This window comes from Myzus persicae, unplaced genomic scaffold (genome assembly GCF_001856785.1).
Source record: "Myzus persicae strain clone G006 unplaced genomic scaffold, MPER_G0061.0, whole genome shotgun sequence".
Classification (NCBI taxonomy): Eukaryota; Metazoa; Arthropoda; class Insecta; order Hemiptera; family Aphididae; genus Myzus; species Myzus persicae.
This window is the reverse complement of record NW_019103903.1, coordinates 10,094-32,982: the sequence shown is the minus strand read 5'-3', so window position 1 is coordinate 32,982 and position 22,889 is coordinate 10,094. Positions and strand designations below refer to the sequence as shown.

Here is a 22,889-nt window from a genome sequence, read left to right as displayed (position 1 = left end):
TCATGCCACATATATAATAAATATGTGATAGTAATTTGTAATAAATACTTATAATCAATAGGTACCAAGTAAAAATGAATAATATTATAATATTCGTCGATCAGTGCGACGACTGACGAACACTTAAGTGTTATATATTATAATAAATCTTTTGGTGTTGTTTGGTACCTACCTATGACGTATATGACGTATTATTGTATTACCTATTATGGCTACATATTTACCCATTGTTATCGCAGTATCGATAAGATTTTTGTTTTGAGCACTTTCATATAGTTTCATTGTACATAAAAATCACAATATTTAATGCACGGCGTTTAAAAAAATGCCAAAGGTATTTATTATAACAGTATACTACCCAAAGCTGGATTAGAAGGGGGTTAGTCCGTTAAGGGGCTGGTTATATTTATTTAAACACTTTTTAAGGTTAGCATTCAGCACATTCGCATATTTACGACTACAAATTATTAATTGATAAAAAAAATAATATTGTGTTCGTAAATGAAATATGAACGAGTGAACGACTACGAAATAAGACTCCAGGACCTCGACACCGAGTGGACATTGTAATATACCTACACTGTTCACATTCATAAAAATAATTTATAGACTTATATAGACTATAGTAGTTTCCAACTATTGGGTTAAGCTACCAATAATTATTTTTCATGTATCTACATTCTAAATATTTCATATAGACTGCTTTTATATCTACCTTTTCAGCAGGATGAATTTAACATAAATATGAACATGGGTTTGTAGAAAGCATATTACCAGAATCGGTGTAATATATTATTATTATTTCATTAATCTTTTGTTTCGGTATTTTACTGCATGGGCGCATGGCATATATAATGGTATATACCTACGACCTACCTACCCGATTATAATAGTGGCTATACAAATTTCTATAATATATACTATTATTACTATTACTAAATAGGTTAGGCCTATATATTGGTATATACCTAGGTATATTATATTATCCATATTTTTTAAATTAGTATTTAACTCAAAGTGTATTCCCCGAAATTATACATTTACTCTTAAATATAAAATAAACATAATAATATGTGACTATACTCAGTATAATATCTACTCAATTGTTTAATGCTAATTTTTTTTTTTTTTAATTGAACAGAACTCATGCGTGCAAATTAATTGGGCGCTTGACATAACCATTATTATTTATATAAATATATAATATATATATACATATTGTATAAACTGTATAATATACATTAAATATATTAAATCGATACATAGGTACGTCATATAAATTACCCTTATGAGGTACTTATAGAGTTGGCAAAAACAAAATTAAAATATTACATATTATAATATATATATATATATGACTAATGACTAATGAGTGCACTATTAAACTTTATATTTTTATAACTATTGTTATAAAATGGATTTGTATAATATCAGTTAGCATGTTTACCTGTGTAGCAAAAAAAACGCAAATGCATAAACCTGTAAGCTCTGCTAATGACTATAATATTATACATATTCACATAGACGACATAATATTACATAATATGCTCTATATATTTTTACAATTTAGTCTCTAATAATAATTATTAGGTCCTTCACAAACGTGGGCGAGTTCCAAGGGGTCGTGTAAAACACGTGTACCAGAAAAATATTAAATAGACCACTGTACAGTGTACATACATATTAGTATATTGCCTATATGGTTATACAATATATTATAGGTGTTGTGAATTCATTTTTATTCAACTTATAAATAATATTTAGGTATCATACTCATTTGGTCTTGATTTTTTCCCCAAAATTGTGGACCGATTCAGTGATTTGTATGTAGTTCAATTTTGGCAAGCACAATGTATAGCTAAGTAGAAAGCTATATTATGATGTTATAGTATACACTATGTAATATGTTACTATGTTAGTTGAAAGAGTTCTATAAATAGAATGCATTTTATCATATGACGATTTATATCAAATTATATCTATAAAAAATGGCAAAGAAGAGAGGTGACTTATGATCCCAAAAATATAGACGGACAAGGCGCAAAAACCTCATACCATTTCGTTTTGTTCGGTGTTTCTTTGTGATTATCAAAAATTACATACCCTTAGTTCTGTTCATGCGTCATGTGACGTTGCTCACCTAAAGATTCAACACTTAACGTCGTAATAAAGATGTAACTTAAGTATATTCATTACCAACGATATACGGGACCTTCTGTCTCAAAATTAAAATTAGCTTAACTTAAAACTTAAGAACACAAAATAGATAGTGTCAACTATAGGGCTTCTTCCCTCAAAATATGCATAATATGTAAATACCCTATGCACATTTGCTTATTTTACTCTTGTTAAGAACAGATTGTAAATTTCTTGTAAAAATAAAAAAAAAAGCTACATTGCTACCATAATATTATAGATTTGTATTTTGTATAATATGTATTATTAAATCTTTGTATAATTGATTGAACAAAAATGAATCCACTAAATACAAAATATTATGTAATAAAAGAAATAAATTATTCTATAAAGATATTTAAAAAAAATGAAGAAATCAATAGATAATTACTACTACTATTTGAACATATAAATGCTTGATGAATTAAATTAAAGTGTGCGAGTATCCTTATGTTAAAATTTCAAGTCATACCCAAATGACTTATAATTATTATATTAAATAGTTAGGTTCTCCTGTCATGTAGGTATTTTAATATTCGAATTGCATATCAAATTTCATATGAATCCAACCAATAGAAATCGAAGAGAAAAAATAATTTAAATTTAATACTATCACTGCCAAGGACAAATTTTGAAGAAACTTGAAATAGAATAAATTCATCAAAAAGTTAACAAATTAAAATTCCGTAATAGTAACTCTATCTGGAGGCAAAATGTTTAACCAACTTCACCTAAAAAGTTTAATTTTAATTTTTAATACTTTTATCGTTAATTTAATTTTTGCTTTTTAAAATTTATCTGAGGCTACCCTTATTGGACCATTTCCCATTTTTTTATATAGAAATAAAGTTCTTTTGTATGCATTATTTTTACAATTTTTATGTTTCTTCAATTATTTTTGCATTTTTTACTATGTCAATTATTTTTTTTTGCTTCATTAAATACTTTTGGCTGTGGGTGCCCCTGTTTCTCTTACAGTTTTTTTTGTTATTATATATATATTACTAAATTGATTCATTTTTTATATTTTTGCTGAGGATTGGCCATTGAATTTATTGTCATTGACAAAATTAATAGTTATTAATTTATTTGGTTTCAATATCAGAATATTATATAGTTGTCGCTGTGGTTTCTACTACAAGATAGTTTTATAGTTAATTTAATTTTTCTCTTTTAAAAAAAAAAAATTTATCTTTTGTCCTATACTTAGAATTGATACAGTTATAACGCCATAATAACGAATTGTTTACTTTAGTTATTAATATACACCGCATGCTATTGTATATTATTATACTGGACACTCGCGTATGAATAAATAGTTTTTCAAGTTATAAAAATTATAACGATTCGTGTTAAAAATATTGCACATATTTTTCAAAAAAAAGTTTAAAAAAACATTATTAATTCCTATAGTAACATATTAAATTAATTCGACATTAAAGTACGAATTGATGCAACTGAGATGCAATTGCTTAATCGAGTGACTTTACTGGATATTTTAAAAAGTTGAATTACAATTTACAGTACTCATAGCGACATAACTCATAGGTCCTCCCGGGTCTAACTCGATGGCGTATTTAGGAATTTTTCATTTAGGGGATCTAATTTTCCAAATTCATTTAAATGGAAGGCTCCTAACCTAACCTACAATAACCTGCCCCTAACCCCTGCAGCATTATACTGAAATATAATTTAAATTATTACTATGCATTAACATTTAACATATAACTATTTTGAAGTTTTGATAGAAATTTCAAAAAGTTATGATGAATATTGATAAACTGATAAACGTAAATTATAAATGTGTCATGTAGTTATGTCTATATGCTTCTATGTTAATAACGGGCATCGGGTAGGTTTTTCTAACAGAATAGGTGCAATTTCAACGATTCTGTAGACTGTAGTTGTTCGCCCAAGTTAACAGCCCAAGATAATAGACTCAAAAACATACGCCCTACACCTTATACCAGTAAGTATAAGGTCTATGTTCTAAAGGAACCTTATCGATTTCCAACTGGTTAGAGGTGGCAAGTGGCAACCATGCATAACAAATTATGATAACATTTTTTTTTTTACGATTACGTAAAAAAATAACATATTATGTAGTTAGTGGTTAGTGGTTACAACTTATGTTAATACAATAACGCAGAATATACTAATATATTAAAAGTTTAGATATGCATCATTTATGGGTTAAATGGTGGGGAGGGTCTGGACCCCATAGACTCTCCTCATATATACTGTCGGAATTACTTTTATATCAATACTTACTGTTATAAAAATATAATTATATAATAACCTACATCGAAATTATTATTTCTATTAATAAAATTACTTCATCTGGGTTTGTAAATTATTGTCTAAATTCTAATAAAATGTTATAGTATAATATTATAATATTAGATTTAGTAATAATAATATAGGTATAAATACAAAATAACCAATACTTTTTCACTTTTTAGGTACCTATGTAATGCGTACTATATATTCACTATTTGTCCTGCGCCCACCAAGGAACCACCACATTTTAGTTGTGTTATAATTGTTTTACGATACCTTCTGGTCTCTAGGGGTCACGTGCTTCCATTGATGGTGACAGATGAGTAGTGAAACAACTGAAACGAATTATTTTCAGTACTCTTTTACACTCTGACATACTACTCTAACATACTACAATTTAAATTTAAATACTATTTTTAATCTATTTGTGTTTATGTTATCTTAACAAAAATGTTTATAGTGTGGTACGTGGACTGTGAAGGTTATAGTAAAACTTGCCAACATATTGTGTTCTGTCATCGTCATTAATTTTTAAATAAAAGTCTTATAACATAATATATTAATGTACTATATTAACTTAGTATAATATAATTATTATAATAATTAATGTGTGTATTAGTGTTTCTTTGCCATAATTATTATTTGGCTATCGGTTATCTCAGTTTTGTTTTAATTAACATGACAATTTAACCTGATAGCAATTCTATTATATTAATTCTCTCGATAAATGTTGCATATATGTCATATGTAATATACCTCCCACTTCTTATGACGTTATGTAACAATGTATTATGATACTTCACTAAAAGTCAAGAATTAAAATTGTCAAGTCTATAACTTTGGCGTTGTTTAACGTTTTGGAACATTTAATGTTGTAGCTCGTGTGACTGATTTAATCTAAACTATGAATTCTGATTCCTGACCATAGACTCTATATTATAAACATAATAGTGTAACACATATATTATATTCCTAAATATTTAGAAGGTTAGGTTTGGTTAAATCAACAAAAAATAATGAATGATTTCAAGAAGAGAATGATTTCATCAACGAGAAACCATACAACTAACTACTAAGTATATTTTATTAGATTTTACTGCAGAAATATAACTTTAATATATGATTTTACTTTATTAACACGGAGCTGAAGACATGACTATTTTACATTTACTTCGGAACTGTAGATACCTACTAACTATAAAATACCAGTATTTCATATTATTTTAAACAGTAATCTCAAATCTGTAAGTAAGAACTGTAACGTCTCACTCGATCCATGCAGTCTTATACTGCCCTACTATAACTATTAACTACTATACATACAATTTAGTATTGAAATACAAGGTATGTATTCCATATTACTACCATTACATACTACTATACCTACTGCAGAGACGCAGAGTATCGTAGTCATTACATATAATGAGTTTAGACTTCATTTTAGGCAAAACTTTTTTTTATTATCTTTTCAGAATTTCGTACTATAATAAATTTACAAGTATAATTCAAGTAGGTATAAACCTACTGAGAACTTGTTACTGGCTTACATATATCTATAATAATGGCTATATATATACCTAATACCTGTATATAAATATAATATTTCGTTATATTATGCAGGTATCTATAAAATGTTAAACGCTGTATGTTCGCAGAACTAATGCTCAAAAATTCGTAAATTTAAGGTACTTAAATAATTTTAATGAACTATTGTTTAATATTTATGGACGCAGATAATTATTTGGAAAATGTTTATTCATATTTGTTTTACAAAAATATTGACGACGTTCGCATTGATAACTGCCTTCCACTAAGCATATTATATAATATATTATAACCCATGAAGTATAAGTTTTGAGTATTCTATAATAAATACTATTTTAATGTATTAATATAAATTTTGTATCGTAAATAGCTAAAAATAAAATAGCAATATTAATACATACACTTTAAATGCGTGGGTATTATGCTACAAAAAATATTTGTTTGCAATTTAAATATCACTAAATATAAGAGGAAAAGTTTTTAAATGAAAATTAATTAAAAAACATTTTTGGAAAGAGGTACAAGTATAGGTATTAGGTATTATACATTATTTATAGCCATTGCATATTAGTTTTCATAATGTTTATACACAATTTGACACTTGCTATTAGTTCATACAGGTTTTAATAGAAATCAATATATTCGCCAAGATCTATTTTATCAATTCTCAGTAGACATAGCTTTGATTTGCAATATAATATTTATAGTTAACTCTGGATTATATTATTTTTAAACATCATATTTTTATATTTTACCAGACCTAAAAGTTTAAAACATACAATTAATATATTCATAAAAAAATAAGAATTCGTTTTTAATGTTTTTATTATCTTATTAACTTTTTTAACTAGCAATTTATGATGAGAGTATTATCATTAAAAATAATTTCTTGTAGTTTATGTTAATATTTGTGTCTTAAAAAAAATTAATGTACAGGAGTTACGAATGTATAGTATATAATAATATGTGTATGAATACACATATTATACCATTCTAACTATGAGCTATATATTCAAAGCTAATACCCGAATGGTGTGTTAAGTGTTTTAACATACAGCAAAGGGTATTCGTTTCGCTTAGTTTCGAAATTAAGGTAAATGAAATATTTTCCCGATATTTTACATATTATTAGTATTTAGGCGTATATATTTCCATAATAATGCAATTCAAACAAGACGCGTGTAAAAGAACAAAATACTCATACATAATATCTACTATATACATAATATTATATAGTATACTACATAGTAGGTACTATAGGTAGGTACTAAATAATACCTTATACATTATGACATAATATTATTAATTGTTATTTAATGTTTAAATTGGACATAATAAATTTGAATCAATAGTATTTATTACTTGACGACTCATGAATGGGTATATACTGTATACAGTATATAATATACTATATAGGCATGTACTATGTAAGTAAGTAGGTATGTTATTGACGTTATTGTATATTTACTTATTTTAAACATAATAACCTACTAGAACAAATAGGTAATATTTATTAATTAGATACCTACTCACGCATTTACTAATTATGAGAATGATTGAGAATGATTTCGTTTATATATATATTTTGTATATACCTAGTACCTACACAAAATCTAAATTTATTTAGATACTTTTATTTTAAACTAGCTGTTCTGCCCGACGTTTTCCTTGCCAAAGATTTATTTATTTTTTTTAGATTAATTTGTAAAAAAAATATTTAAGCTATATTTTTACTAATTATAATATCATAGTTGGTAATGTAATATGTAACCTATGTAAACCATTTACGTTTAAATAAACATAATAATATTTTTTTTGTGAGTTAAAAAAAATGCACACGCGATCTACCTAGTGTTAGGAAGAACGTTGTTCATTAAAGCACGTACACACGTTCACGTTCATATTTAGTAAACGATACACGAACATCACAATTTTTTTCAAATTGAACTTGTACATGAACGACGTTTATATTTTAATGAATTTTATCGATTTTTAGAGGCTCAATTTATTTACCAATTAATAAATATATGTTTCAAATATATTGATTAATTATATTATATTGTAATAATATTTTCTTATTATAATTCATATTATAAAAAAAATGAATGAACGATTCAGTGAACACATTCATTTTTTCAGTGAACGTGAAGGAATTAATTTTTTTAGTGAACATTCCGAACACTGGATCTACCTTTTCGCTACCTATAGGGATTGAAATGATTAAAACCTTCTCAGTGGTATACTTTAAAATTAAAAAAAAGTCAAGATAATCGGATGAGTAGTTTCTGAGATTAGCTTTTGCAAAGAAAGTATATTTCATGTTTATATATAGTTAAATATTATAAAAACTATTAATATCATGGATGGGTAACCACATACACATACCACATGGTACTTACCATACATATCCTACTATAAATATTCGGTTTCAAGTCGATAATAAATAAGGCATCCATTCAAAATGCTTATATTTTATTCGATGAAACATTTCAGTAAAACTGTAAGAACAAAGGCACCAATAGCCCACATTTTTGAAAGACTTGAGTCCCCCATGAATCGTAAGGTAGATTTTAAAAAAACGTCTGCATAATATGCCATATACTATGATTACCTATTTACTTATATTATGTGCAATGTTATATAATGCTATTTTATTTAGGTATTAATTTTTTATATTAACATTAATTTCCGTTCAGTTTTAGCAGTCGTTCCGAAAGAAATACTAAAATGTACAATAATGTGATTTAAAATGTACATGTATTGACACACATACAATGTCTATATAACGTATTATTAGACGTTATATCACGTCTCCTAGCTGTAGGTAAGTAAAATATATACATTTATACGTGTCTTTATAATCGTAGTGAATATGGATTCAGACATACAAGTATATAGAGTACATTAAGCCACAAAATGTATTAGCATAGATTAAGTAATTAATATTGTTTTAATCTAACGTATGGCACTGTGAGTGCCAGTATATTTTGTATGTGTATTGTTCATATAGTTATTGTGTGTATTCGCAAATAAAAAATTAAAAAATTTAAAATGTTTGTGTACCTACCTACTTAATCCAATTTGCACAATTATTAATTTTTGTACAAAACAATAAAACATAAGTAAAATCAAATCGTACATCAGGTAATTTAGTGCAAATTTGTGTTTATATACCTATACAGTTACTAGGGTTGTATCGTATATTTTATACCTTATATTTGTAGCCTATGTTAAATCCGTTTTATCGTAAAATAAAACACTTTAAAATAGGTAATTCGGTTTTTAACGACTGCAGATCGGCACGCACTGTATTAACAATAGATACCTTACATATATATATATAAAATATATGCGTTAGCACGCATATCTAGGTATATTGTATATGCATAATATATATTAAATATATTTTATATTTTATATGCATAGTTTGTAATTGGAAACTTTGATTCAGCGGATGGAACACATTCGGATAGTTTACACAACTTTTTTATATGTCGTTTACAATATTGTAATAATATAATACAATTACAATAATATGAAGTATGAACGATTTATTGTTCATGGCCAGTATTCTGCCTGATGGAGCTCTATGGATGTCTGTAGTCTGTAACCGCTTTTCAGCTATTGTTGTGCAGCCACTGCAGATATTTTTTAATTATATGATTCAATATAGTTCAATACTTAATTTAGTACGCGAGTTGTCCGCCATACAAGTGTTTATGAAATAAACTATTTATTGAACTCCATAAACTACATTTCGGGTCGCTGTGAATTCCGTCACATTTAAAATTGTGTGTATAAATTGCGTTTCAGGGATATTATATTATGTAGATTTCACCCTGAGTATATATTTTGTGTACATATAAACAGTGGACTGAAAATTTTTTATTCATATGTAAATAATGCCTAGGTTTTTTTTTGCAAAATGCATATCTTCTTTCTCATTTTGCAGACTTATGCCCTCGTGAACGTGACGACGCTACAAAAAACTAAAGAGCTTATATTTCGTCGCTCAATCTCGTGACAAACAGCATCGTCAGAATAAAATTGTCTGGTATTCATCGCGCTGACGTAAGATGCGGCGTTAGAACTAAATATATAATTTAAAAAATAAAAATAATGTAAAAATCACAAGCATACTTTGCAAACAAATTTGTAGTTAAAAATGTAGGTATAAAATATCCAATTTTCATAGCTAAGGATTGAAAATTTAATACAGGTTTCCTCAGTAGTAGCTTATATTTTAACCAAAAAATATATAATACTACAGGATATTTTGTAGCAAGGGCGGGAAGTAAGCTATTTCAGTAGGGGGCAACGTGATGTGTGGCACTTTTTGAGATTTCCATTACACAGCAAGGCACTTTGGGGATTCCCACTTTACCTCCCGGTGGATGGAAAAAGGTCGCTTTCCAACGTTTTAACGGTAATCGAAAACCAAACTTTCGGTGCAGGTGTAACAAAAAATAAATTACCTACCTGAATAACAATATAAATATATCATAAAATATACTTATTAGTAATTAATATAAGCTGACCCACCGAATTAGCTCAGAATCATTTTTCGTATGCAATGATTTGTCAGTGAATTCAAATTTAACACATATATTACAGTGACTTACTCCTCAATAACGAGAGTGCTGATTACCTATTTTCCCCTTATTTTTGTTTTGCAATTTATACATTTTCGTTTTTTTCTCATTTTGGTGCATATCAGAGATCTAGACTCTAGAGATACCTATCTCATACTATAATCGTTCAGTACTATGTAAGGTATAAGTGCTATGGGCTATATGGATCATATATTGTAAATAAACAATAGGCATTATTATAGTATATATTATTTGCAGAAGGTACATAACACAGAGTTAGGATAGGTCAAAGTATAAGGTCATACATTATTGTGATTTACATTAATACTCATTTATTATAATGATATATATTATGATTTGAGTATTGAAGTATGACGGTGGTTAGGCGTATAACCATGTGAGTAATGAATGTAAAATAATGATTATACATAAGTTCGACAAAATTTATCGTTAAGTTTTGTTATGGTGTTTTATATATTACCGATATATTATAATATGCAATATTATCATATTTTCATTTAATATATGTATAATTATGGATAAATAGTTAAAATACTAACTTGTTATAGCTGCAATAACTTCTAAGTAGGTAGGTAACTACAAGATAAATTTAATTAAATGTCTCATTGCAAGCTCAGGTGAGTCAGTTCCTATGTATATATAACACTTATACATGACAATGCCATATACATATATATTATATAAGTATAATGTATATATGTAGCCATTATATCGGACACAAAGTATGTGTGGAACAACTCTGAGGCGTAATTGCGGGAGAAGTTAATAACCATTTGAATTCGATTTCATATACGTGGACGAACAAAAATTGCTCACGTATAATCCTACCTATTTCGCTCGGAAAATCGCATAATTGAGGTTGAAATGTCTGCTCGTCATAAATTATATGCAACTGGTATAATCTACTTGTTTAGATATTAAAAAAATGTATGATATGTCATACGTTATATACCTTTATAGGCATAACATAATATAAAGTATTTAGGTACACGAACAATCATTATTACAGGTACGAGTGCAACAAATATAATATTATATATTTATGTTAAATTATATATATATTCATTGATTATTTTAGCTCTCTCGATTTCTATGCAAAGCGCGTATATGTTCTATATGCGTATAGAAAGTGATGGAATATTTATTACCGCGTATACTATATGTACTACCTACTTACCTATCTAGTCGCTATTCATAACTACATCTTAATAATATTGTGGGGGAAACAAATAGTTATTCAGCGCAAAACTCTTATTACCGTTATTTAAATTATTTTAAAAACTGATAATGAATTGTCTTTTGATAAAAAATATTATAATTTTAACGTGCGATAGTGTATAAGACCAAAAGTCAAGGATTTGCAGTGATATTAATATTATATTGTTGTGTTAATATTATATAAATGTCAGAATGCGGGCGTATCTATATACTCTATGATGCGTAAATCGTCATCGAATATTAAACGACGGGAACGATGATGTCACTCGTGGTGAATAATTTTTATTACACAATAAATATGCTGTAGAACAATCGTAAAACGGATCATTAATCGATTAATAATTGTTTAAATTTGCTTTGGGACGACGGCGCCGGTGGCAATGACTTGTGTGGACCGTCATCGTATGTAGATCACGAGGGATCGTCGGCAGTCTTACAAAGTATACCTACTCGAGTATTCAAAAACTTTTTAAGTACTCAAATACGTATATTAATTACTTAAAAAAATTATCTGTATTTAAAATCAAAAACTAATTTTCAAATACAATTTGCGTCAGTTTCCATAGTATTTTCTATTTTAACTTTAATTTTAATAACGTAAAAAAAAATGTTTAATTAATTTTTTTACTGTGAATATTATACTCAACCAAAAATGTTAATACTCCCACAAAAAAATCAGATCAGTTTATTTTTATAGTTACGCCAAATGATACGGTGTGAAATGCTCTACAGTTATGGAAATCGCTATTGTTGAATTATAAGATAAACTAAATGTATTTTTTTTAAAATTTGAAAGTATCTATAAATTCTTTTTTTAAGTATTTGTTTTTGTAATCAAATATTTTTTTTAGAATACATATTTTAAATACTTTTCAAATAATGAGTAGTTATCTGTATACGCACTTGTATACTTTAAAAAGGATCTTTTCAAGATGACTGATCGTCGGTAGGTAGCTTTTATTTTATACGACAAAATATGTTATCACATTATTATTTATTATGACGTATCATGTCGTACCGTCGAAATAATGATTGATCATCGTTTTCGTTGAATCTGTGAGCGGCGATCGACATTAATACATTAAGATTTTGATGATTGACAGGTGCCCGAAACCTCAGGCCGATCGCCGGACTCGGACGCGTATTTCAATAGTGGACGTCCACGGCAATTCCAAGACGTAATCATTATAATTGTTATGATGTATACCTAATATAAATTATCAACCGCAAATTTCGATCGGGCGGAGGACTGTCGTAATGATAATTGATATTGTAGTCCACAGAGTGCTGATCGAGCGGGCTCGTCTGCCTACGTCATCCGGCCGCTGTCGAGAGGTTCGGTGGGAAAACGAAATTGGAAATTCAAGCATGGAAAGACAAAAAACGCAATAGCACAAATCGAAAAACGAATTGCGCGACGGCCGGATAGAGCTCGCTGACGTGCCGACGGCCGAACAGCGTTCCGTCGCGATGGTCTAGTCGACGTCGGACTTGGTCGTCGGCCGTCGCCACTCGTCGGCGTTTGCCGATATTTCGCTAATCTTAATCGGCAATGCGATACGACATTTCGGTATTATTCCGCTCATGCCGTGTTCGCCCGAGTCGCCCGACGATCGCGAAGACGGTCGATCGAGGCGGATATTGCTTGTGATGTTGAATACTCGATTGTTGATGTAACCGAACGAATTGCTCCGATCACTCGAGAATCGAAAAGACACTTGACCATAAAATCATCCATATCCCCATTATGATTTCCAGTTTCGCCGAACCGATTTAAAAATACGGCAGGCTCTTATAAACTACAGTAGTCGTTCTTTCAGGAAAAAATAACGAAAAGACCGACACCCACCCGTGACATTTTTTAATCGTCGACTGACAATATTGCTCATTGCTCTATGTATCAAATTAATTATAAAAATTATGTCTCGCTGTTAGTATCAAAATATTAAATATATATGTACGTCCATGGTTCATCCCCCTTCCAACAGTCGATCGCCACGATCAGAACCTGATGACGAGCCACGAGGAAAGTGGGAAACGCCCAGGTCACCCGATAGACCAGCAGCGGGAATGACTGTCCTCTGATCTCTGAAGAATTAGGACTGAGAAGAGAGAAGTGACGTGGTGTACAATTGAGCAGTAAAACACTGACATTCGTACAGCGGGACGATCGATTTCCGTCTCATTATCGGGATTATTCACCATTGCGCGCGCGCATACACGTCTGGCTCACTCTGTCGGTGCGTTTAGGTGAAATTCTGCAGTGTGACCAACAGCTGATGTGCACGGGTCGGCTCTACGCGCGGGAAAAGAAATCGCCACGGCGTAAAAATATCGAGCATAAGTCATAAAATGACCGTAAACCATCTCAGAATCCGTATGTCTGGTCTCCGGGTGTAACGGTAAGGTACTATTGCGTTGCTGTCGCATCCCTCGGAGGAATTGGAGTTTCTTTCTTGGCCGAAAGACGAACTCGAAGCATCAGCAGCTGCAGCTGTTCGACTTAGCTGGTGAATCGACGCCCGCCCAGTAGATAGCGCGCATGCGGAAGGTGTGATAGCGGGACGAGTGTTGGAAGCGGACGCGGTCGTGGAGTAGGCGGGAAGGGAGTAGTAGAACGTTGACGACGTCTACGAGTTGCGACTGCGATTACGACTACGCCGACTACCGTAGTACACTATTACGGTCTACGAGTCTACGAGTACGGTTATCAAAATAGTTTAAAAAAAACGGGAGGTGCGACGACGACGACGACGAACGCTTTCTGTGGTAAAATCCGCCGTCATGTCCACCGCAGCCGCCGTTGAGCACTGACACAGAGTGACACCCCATCAGCCCCGACCCGGCAGAGCGTCTAGTCCGAACTGAGCAGAGAGCCGGTGACTGACCCGTTGTCGGTGTGACTTGCGACTTATTTCTCGAATGACTCCGTCACGCCACTATCGCCAGGTACCTGTTCGCTAAAGTCCTCGGTCCGGGGGTCCACCGTATTCATGGTATGTGCTCTAAATGCCGCTTCGGGGCGAATTCTCTGTACTGTAAATATTTGTACGCAACTCGCTTCGATTCGATTGGCGGTTTTGAATGTTTTGTCCAGGGGGTGTGGTGGAGGTGACCTGGTGATGGTCGGACGACGTGGGCCAGTTCATTGATAACCGCCACTTTCCCCCCGCCCTGCCCGCCTGGTGACTGTTTTCAGCGCTTTGCTCGTCCCCCGGGGGGGTTGCTGCTGCTCTTCCGGCGCGCTGACCGCACAGGAAACTGTCCATTAAGCGCAATAATTTTTTCTGTACTCCACTACCATTGTCGTACAGTCTTAGGTACCTCTACTGGTAAACTTTCTCTGGCCCTCCTGAGGTGGAAACATGATATCCAGTCGGTTTGACGACCGGCCAACCCACTAGACTTAGGGCTCGCCGTAGTTTGCGTGCGCCACAAATTTTTACCCATATTATGTGTTATAGGTTTTGACTAACTAGATGTAAAGTACACTGTCAAACACTTTTTTCCACTACCGTAATCATGCCGGCTGTCAGAGGAGATGGTATGCGGGGATTGGCCGTATTCATTTCAGACATCAGGAATTGTAAATGTTTTTTTTTTTTATATATTTTACTTTGATGAATTCACAATGTGTTAGTATTAGAAACAATCAGATATTTGATATTATGTATGTAATTATATTATTTGAAAACTAAAAAAATTAAAGATAATATACTATTGCTATTTTAATTTCAAATCAGTATCTATTTAATTTCGTTAGTTCATTTTTAAATGCTCATTTTACCATTAGTAACTTATAGCATTTAAAAATAATTTCATTTTCAATATTTAAAAAAAATATTTTGTAGGTAGTCCTCAAAGAACTGCGTGTCATTTAAGTATAATAAATATTAAATTATAGAGATTTTTAATATCCACAATAGTTAGAATATTACAAGTTGTTATCATTATATACTTATAATATTAATATGAATATATGATATGCATTATGTTATAACTATCATTTCTATGCTAAAAAACATTTATTATAATGGAATGTTATTTTTCAACATAAACAGACCATTGGGACTAGAGATAATTATTTTATCTTCTGATAAGAACTTCTATATACAACAGTAATATAGTTTTATTGAAATAAATGCATATTATTAAAGTTAAATATAATATGTAAAAAAGTAACATAGTAAATTGATAAAAATATGAACCAATACAAAGCATATTATTATTATTTTTACATTTTTGTCTTTTTGCAAATATGTATTCATAAATATTTTTTTAGGTAAAAGTAAAGAGGCTGAAATAAAGAGAATAAATAAAGAATTAGCCAATATTCGGAGCAAGTTTAAAGGCGACAAGACATTAGACGGATATCAAAAAAAGAAATATGTTTGCAAGCTCTTATTCATATTTCTACTTGGCCATGATATTGATTTCGGCCATATGGAGGCTGTCAACTTATTATCTTCCAATAAATATTCTGAAAAACAAATTGTGAGTTATTTTCACCACATGTCTTTTAATTCAATTTAATATATATGCTCTATTTAAAATATATGATTTATCACGTATTTTATTTGTTGGCTGAATTATTAAAAGCATATTAGTTAATTGTCAAATAATTTCATTGTCTGTCTAAATTGTTGTATTATTATTTTCAATAATAATTCCTATTTTTCCATGTAATATGACTATCATTCGTACTATTCGTATGACATAATTTTGTGATGAAATAGCATAAATAAATAATTATTTTATTTTAAAGTAATATTCTAGGTTACCAGTCTTAAATTCCAAATTTCTTCTATTCTGTTATCTTACCAAGTAATAGAGCATTTATACTATTTGTTTAATAAATACATTTATAAATATATTTTTTTTTTAATGTTTTCATTTTTTTTTTAGGGTTATTTGTTTATATCAGTATTAGTAAATACTAATAGTGATTTAATTAAACTTATTAATCAAAGTATTAAAAATGATCTGCAATCTCGGTACGTTTACATTTTATGAATAGAATTTAGAACGTTAGTACAAATTTAGTTAATTGTAGGTCTAACATTTGTATTTTATACTTTTCATTAGGAATTCTATTCATGTGAATTTAGCAATGCAGTGTATTGCTAATATCGGTAGCAGAGATATGGCCGAAGCATTTGGTTATGATATACCAAAGCTGTTGGTTTCGGGGTACGTATACTTTATTGCACAAGATAAATATTTTAAAAAAAATCTCAAACTTGAAACTTATGTGTATTTGTGTTAAATAGGGACACAATGGACGTGGTCAAACAGTCAGCAGCATTATGTTTTCTACGACTTTTACGTACTAACCCTGATGTTATACCTATAGATTCAAATGGTGCCAGTGAGTGGACATCAAGAATTGTTCACTTGTTAAATGATCAGCATTTGGGTGTAGTCACAGCTGCTGTTTCTCTTATTGATGCACTTGTAAAACGAAATCCAAAAGAATACAAAGCTTGTGTCAGTTTTGCAGTTTCAAGGCTTTCCAGGGTAAAGTAAAGTGCATTTACTTATCATATACAGTGATAATTATTTTGATTTTTTGTATAGATTGTCACTGCTAGTTATACAGATCTTCAAGATTATACTTATTACTTCGTTCCAGCTCCATGGTTGTCTGTTAAATTGCTGAGACTTTTACAAAACTATTCAACTCCGGGTAATTATTGAATTCAATTAATTTTTGCAGCAGCTGAATATGTCTTAATTATTGTATTATTTGTATTTAATAGAAGATGCAGGCGTGAGGGTTAGGTTGAACGAATGTTTGGAGGCCATTTTAAACAAAGCACAAGACGCTCCAAAATCAAAAAAAGTGCAACATTCCAATGCTAAAAACGCTGTACTGTTTGAAGCTATAAGTTTGATTATTCACAACGATAGGTAAGTTAATAGTTAAATATTAAAATTTAAAATAAAATATTTATCATCATTCATCTTAACTGTTTTTATCTTTTTAGTGAACCAAATTTACTTGTAAGAGCTTGTAATCAGCTGGGTCAATTTTTATCTAACCGAGAAACAAATCTGAGATATTTAGCTTTGGAGTCCATGTGTCTTTTAGCTAATTCTGAGTTTTCACATGAAGCTGTTAAAAAACATCAAGAAGTTGTTATATTGTCAATGAAAGTAAGTTATTTAGTATCTACATTATATAAGTTTGTTATTATTTTTATGTTAGTATTTATATTTATAATATATTAATAAATAAATTTGTGCTTCATAGATGGAAAAAGATGTTTCAGTTAGACAACAAGCTGTTGATTTACTTTATGCTATGTGTGACAAGTCAAATTCTGAAGAAATAGTTCAGGAAATGTTGAATTACTTAGAAACTGCTGATTATTCAATAAGAGAAGAAATGGTATATATTTTTAATTTTATTTAATGATAACTATTATAGTATTATTTTATTTAATGAATTATTGTTGTTTAGGTGTTGAAAGTAGCTATATTGGCTGAGAAATATGCAACTGATTACACTTGGTATGTGGATGTTATACTAAATTTAATTAGGATAGCAGGAGATTATGTTTCTGAAGAAGTTTGGTATCGTGTTATTCAAATTGTAATTAATAGAGATGACGTCCAAGGTTATGCTGCCAAAACTGTATTTGAGGTATTTTTTTGTTTATAGTTATTGTAAGAATAATGTGACTTAATATTAATTATGCTCATAATATTTTTAGGCATTACAAGCACCGGCCTGTCACGAGAATATGGTAAAAGTTGGTGGTTACATCCTTGGAGAGTTTGGCAATTTGATTGCTGGTGATACTCGATCTGCACCAAATGTCCAGTTTCAATTATTACATTCCAAGGTAATAATGTGTAAAAGTATTCATTTTAAGTATGCTTATTATATTTAATTATTATTCTTGTGTGATTAGTATCATTTATGTTCACCAATGACTCGAGCATTATTACTGTCAACATATGTAAAATTCATTAACTTGTTCCCTGAAGTAAAAAGTACAATCCAGGAAATCCTTAAACAAGACAGTAATTTACGAAGTGCTGATGCTGAATTACAACAACGAGCATCTGAGTATTTACAACTGTCAAAAATTGTATCGACTGATGTATTGGTATGTTTCGAAAACAAATTATATGACACATTTTCCAATTTAATTATTTTGTACTTTTATTGTGAACTGTTAGGCTACAGTTTTGGAAGAGATGCCATCTTTCCCAGAACGTGAATCATCAATATTGGCTGTTCTAAAAAAGAAGAAACCAGGTCGAGTGCCAGAAACTGAAACATTAGAAAACCACAGTCCCCAACCTTCTCCAATAAGTCATCAAAATAATCATGTTAATAATCACACCAATGTAATGAAATAATGATATACCTATTAATAATATTTTTTAATTCTAATTGGTCAACTAATATTTCAGTCCAACAGCAATTCTGCAGATCTGCTAGGTTTATCAACACCAGTAGCATCTACAACACATACAAGTAACGCTAATGTTTTAGTTGATGTCTTAGGAGATTTATATGGTGGCGGTGGATCGACGGGTTCAAACTCATTAAATGCCACTCAAAATAATTATAATCCAAAAAAGTAAATCTTATATACTTATATCTTGTGTTACTTAGCACTATATTTAATACATGCATTTTATAGATTCATTTGTAAAAACAATGGAGTTCTGTTTGAAAGTGAATTGATTCAAGTTGGTGTAAAATGTGAGTTTAAAAGAAATTTGGGACGTTTAGGTCTGTTTTATGGCAACAAAACTACTATTCCACTGCAGGTAAGTTTTCATTACTAAAACATACCTAAAATGTTCAAGCATAATTTTGGGTTTTAGAATTTTGCTACAGTATTATCTAGTCCACATCTTTGGGTCACTAAATTGGCAATACAAATTAAGCCTGTTGAGCCAGTTCTGGAAGCTGGGGCTCAAATACAACAATTGGCAATTATTGAGTGTGTAGAAGAATATGCAGGTTAATATTTCTTATTTTCTAATAAGTATTGATTTCCGTATCAAATGAAATTTTTTTATTTTAGACACACCTGTTATAAATGTTTCATTTGTGTACAATGGTGTACCTCAAAATGTTTCCGTCAAGCTACCAGTGACTTTAAATAAATTTTTTGAACCAACTGAAATGAACAGTGAGTCTTTCTTTGCTCGGTGGAAGAATCTTGGCAGGTAATTGGGAATATTTTATCTATGCATATTTATAAATTATAATTGTATACACTCAATGTTTATTTTATTATTATTCAAGTGTTGTTTCTGAATTAATTTTAATTTTATTTTTTTTAGTAATCATGATCCTCAAAAGTCTCAAAAAATCTTTAAGGCATCACAGCCAATGGATCAAGTATCAACAAGGACAAAACTATCTGGATTTGGTATGCAATTATTAGATGGCATTGATCCAAATCCTGACAATTTTGTATGTGCTGGTATTGTTCACACAAAAACACAACAGATTGGATGTTTGCTACGTTTGGAACCTAATAAACAAGCTCAGGTATGTATTTATAGCTACTGTTGAGAAATGTTAAGTACCTGCTTACTACATGTGCCAGCCAATGAATGAAGAAGTTTATTTGTAACAAGATCTTATAGATATCTTAACTTATTTATAAATTACTTTTGTTTTATTGGGTTTACTATGAATTAATATTTATTAACTTAAAATAATGATTTTTTTTTATACTTGCGTCATTGCTAGACCATTTAATTTTCATACGGTTAATATATACTTGGTAATTTTTTGGTAATAAATACTTAATTTTGTTTGATCTAATTCATTATAAATTTTACAAGTATGCTACCACACTTATTTGTTTATTTGAATTTTATTTTTCTCCGTAAGGCTAAAGTTCAGTGATAATGAATAAAATAATATGACATAAGTTTGTACGAATTACATTTGTTGAATAAATGTAGAAATAATGCTAAATAATAAAAGACAACATAAAATATTAATTAATGAAGTTCAAACTAGGCTCATTTTCCAACTTACAGTTCAACATTTTCTACTACCGAAATTAAAACAGTGCTTTTTAAATTGTATCAGTATACCATTATACTCATATAAATAAAGTGTAATTTATGACCATAGCTTGTGTCAGATCTAATGAGGATCAATTGTCGTGTAACTATTGTAACAGATTAGGGGATAGGGAATGGAATCACCAAGGAGATGTGTTAGGCTATTATTACCACAGTAGTATTTCTTTATTATAATACATTTATGACAATTTATATTCTCACAGTGGAATAACTCTTGTAACTAGAATAGTATTTGAATATTGTTAGTATTTACCAATTTAATATATTCAATAATCAAAAATTGTCTCATGAATTTTATTCTTGCAATACAAAAATATTGATGTATAAAAACTAAAGACATTCAAAACATTTTTCATAGACAACATTAAAATCATTTGTAAATGTATTCTTGTTGTTCCCTACAATTAGTTATGAATGGAATTTTAATATTAATGTATGCAAATGTATTATTTTGTTTTTGTTTATTGATTGATTTTATTTTTTACAGATGTATCGTTTGACGGTAAGGTCTAGCAAAGAACCTGTGTCCATTGAAATTTGTGATCTTTTGGCTGACCAGTTTTGAAATTATGGTAATAGTTAATAGTCTTGTAAAAAACACCATGGAATATTTTTTTTGTGATTTTGAATTATTGTTTTATATGCATTATGCACGCACACACTAGCCTCATGTACGCATACAAATCTAAAATCATCTGTGAATAAACCTAAATTAAAACGTTCTAAGTCTGAGATCGTATAGTTTATTTTATTATAATTTTTATGTAATTTATTTAATTGTTTTTCTTGTAATGTATTTTATATTGTATGTGTACATGTATGTGGATAACAAGTGTTGCCAAGACCCCAAAGATGTTAAGTGGTAAAATTAAAAAATATTTTTATTTATATATTATGGAGAATAATTAAAATGTAGGTTACTTTTATATTAATTTATAAACATCATCATTATTTTTGTTTTCAATTTTCCAAAACTGTAATGATTACACTAATACTGCTATAGTACTGTTATAGTATTATGTGTGATGATTCTCTTTCTTTTACTGTAATGTACTCAAAATTTAATATCTGGAAATTTAATAAAAAAAAAAGTTTCTTGACATTAACTGAATAATAGGTACTGTTTCATTTATTGTTTATTTAAAACTAGGTTGTACAATGTTTTAGAAGTTACCACAAAAACTTAAAGCAAAATACATTTAATTATGCTCGATTTGTGAAATTAGAAGAAGTTTGATTTTAAAAAAAAAATGATCTTAAAGAGCATTGTAAATATATATATTAGAATAGTAAATACATTTGCTAATATATATATCCTACACAGTTAATGTGCAAACTATATCTTGTAATGTATAGAAACCTAGGTTTACATAAATATAATTTATACACATCTATATATTATGTTACAAATATTGTTTTAGTCACTAGGCTAGTATTTTATTTATTATGCCATTTTAAACTATTTATACGAATCTATAAAATATAATTGATATTATGAGCTGCGTTTTCACCCTAATTAGTTAAAAAAGTTGCATTTAGTGGTGATACTGGTTGGTAATACAATTTTTAAAAAACCGCATTCGTTAATTGTATGTTAATTACCATCACAATAGAAGTAATAATCAATTTTATTTTTGAATTTTTTTTAGTTTTTAATAATCGTTTCTGATACACAATCTAGTGGGTCTGATTTATTATTCAAAAAAAGTAAATTAAAAATCATTAATATAATTTTTCGTTGATATGATTTCTTCTTCTTAAATATGAATAAATATAAATTAATTTTTATTAAAATAAAAGAAAACAATATTTTTGTATAGTTTAACCAATTGATTTTCCTGGTCGTGTTAGTTCTCACTACTCCTTAGAATGCTCCATCTTTTATTATATTTATTTTTTGGGTCTATATATAACACCATATCTCGTTATGTTCAAAGGAAAATATTTTCATCAAATGTTTTACCCCTAGCATTATAATAAAACTTGACT

The 22,889-nt window shown here is 29.4% G+C and overlaps 1 protein-coding gene across 1 annotated transcript; it reads left to right on the top strand.

The window, feature by feature from the left end:
* The first annotated feature begins 13,417 nt into the window (after positions 1–13,417).
* Positions 13,418–22,547, top strand: LOC111036125 (AP-2 complex subunit alpha). Its single transcript, XM_022318029.1, has 20 exons — positions 13,418–14,780; positions 15,296–15,417; positions 16,114–16,325; positions 16,737–16,825; positions 16,917–17,021; positions 17,102–17,348; positions 17,409–17,517; positions 17,591–17,741; positions 17,819–17,987; positions 18,085–18,222; positions 18,295–18,477; positions 18,548–18,679; positions 18,749–18,946; positions 19,020–19,190; positions 19,257–19,426; positions 19,490–19,619; positions 19,677–19,815; positions 19,880–20,024; positions 20,142–20,352; positions 21,388–22,547. Exons 2-20 carry the CDS (start codon positions 15,354–15,356, stop codon positions 21,463–21,465), a joined length of 2,841 nt encoding a protein of 946 aa, XP_022173721.1. The 5' UTR covers positions 13,418–14,780; positions 15,296–15,353; the 3' UTR covers positions 21,466–22,547.
* Positions 22,548–22,889: the final 342 nt, after the last annotated feature.

Coding starts and splice junctions, on each gene's coding strand:
- LOC111036125 (XM_022318029.1), top strand. CDS start 15,354: ATGCCGGCTGTCAGAGGAGATGGTATGCGGGGATTGGCCGTATTCATT. Junction 15,418..16,113: donor CATTTCAGACATCAGGAATT/GTAAATGTTTTT, acceptor ATATTTTTTTAG/GTAAAAGTAAAGAGGCTGAA. Junction 17,022..17,101: donor CCAAAGCTGTTGGTTTCGGG/GTACGTATACTT, acceptor TGTGTTAAATAG/GGACACAATGGACGTGGTCA.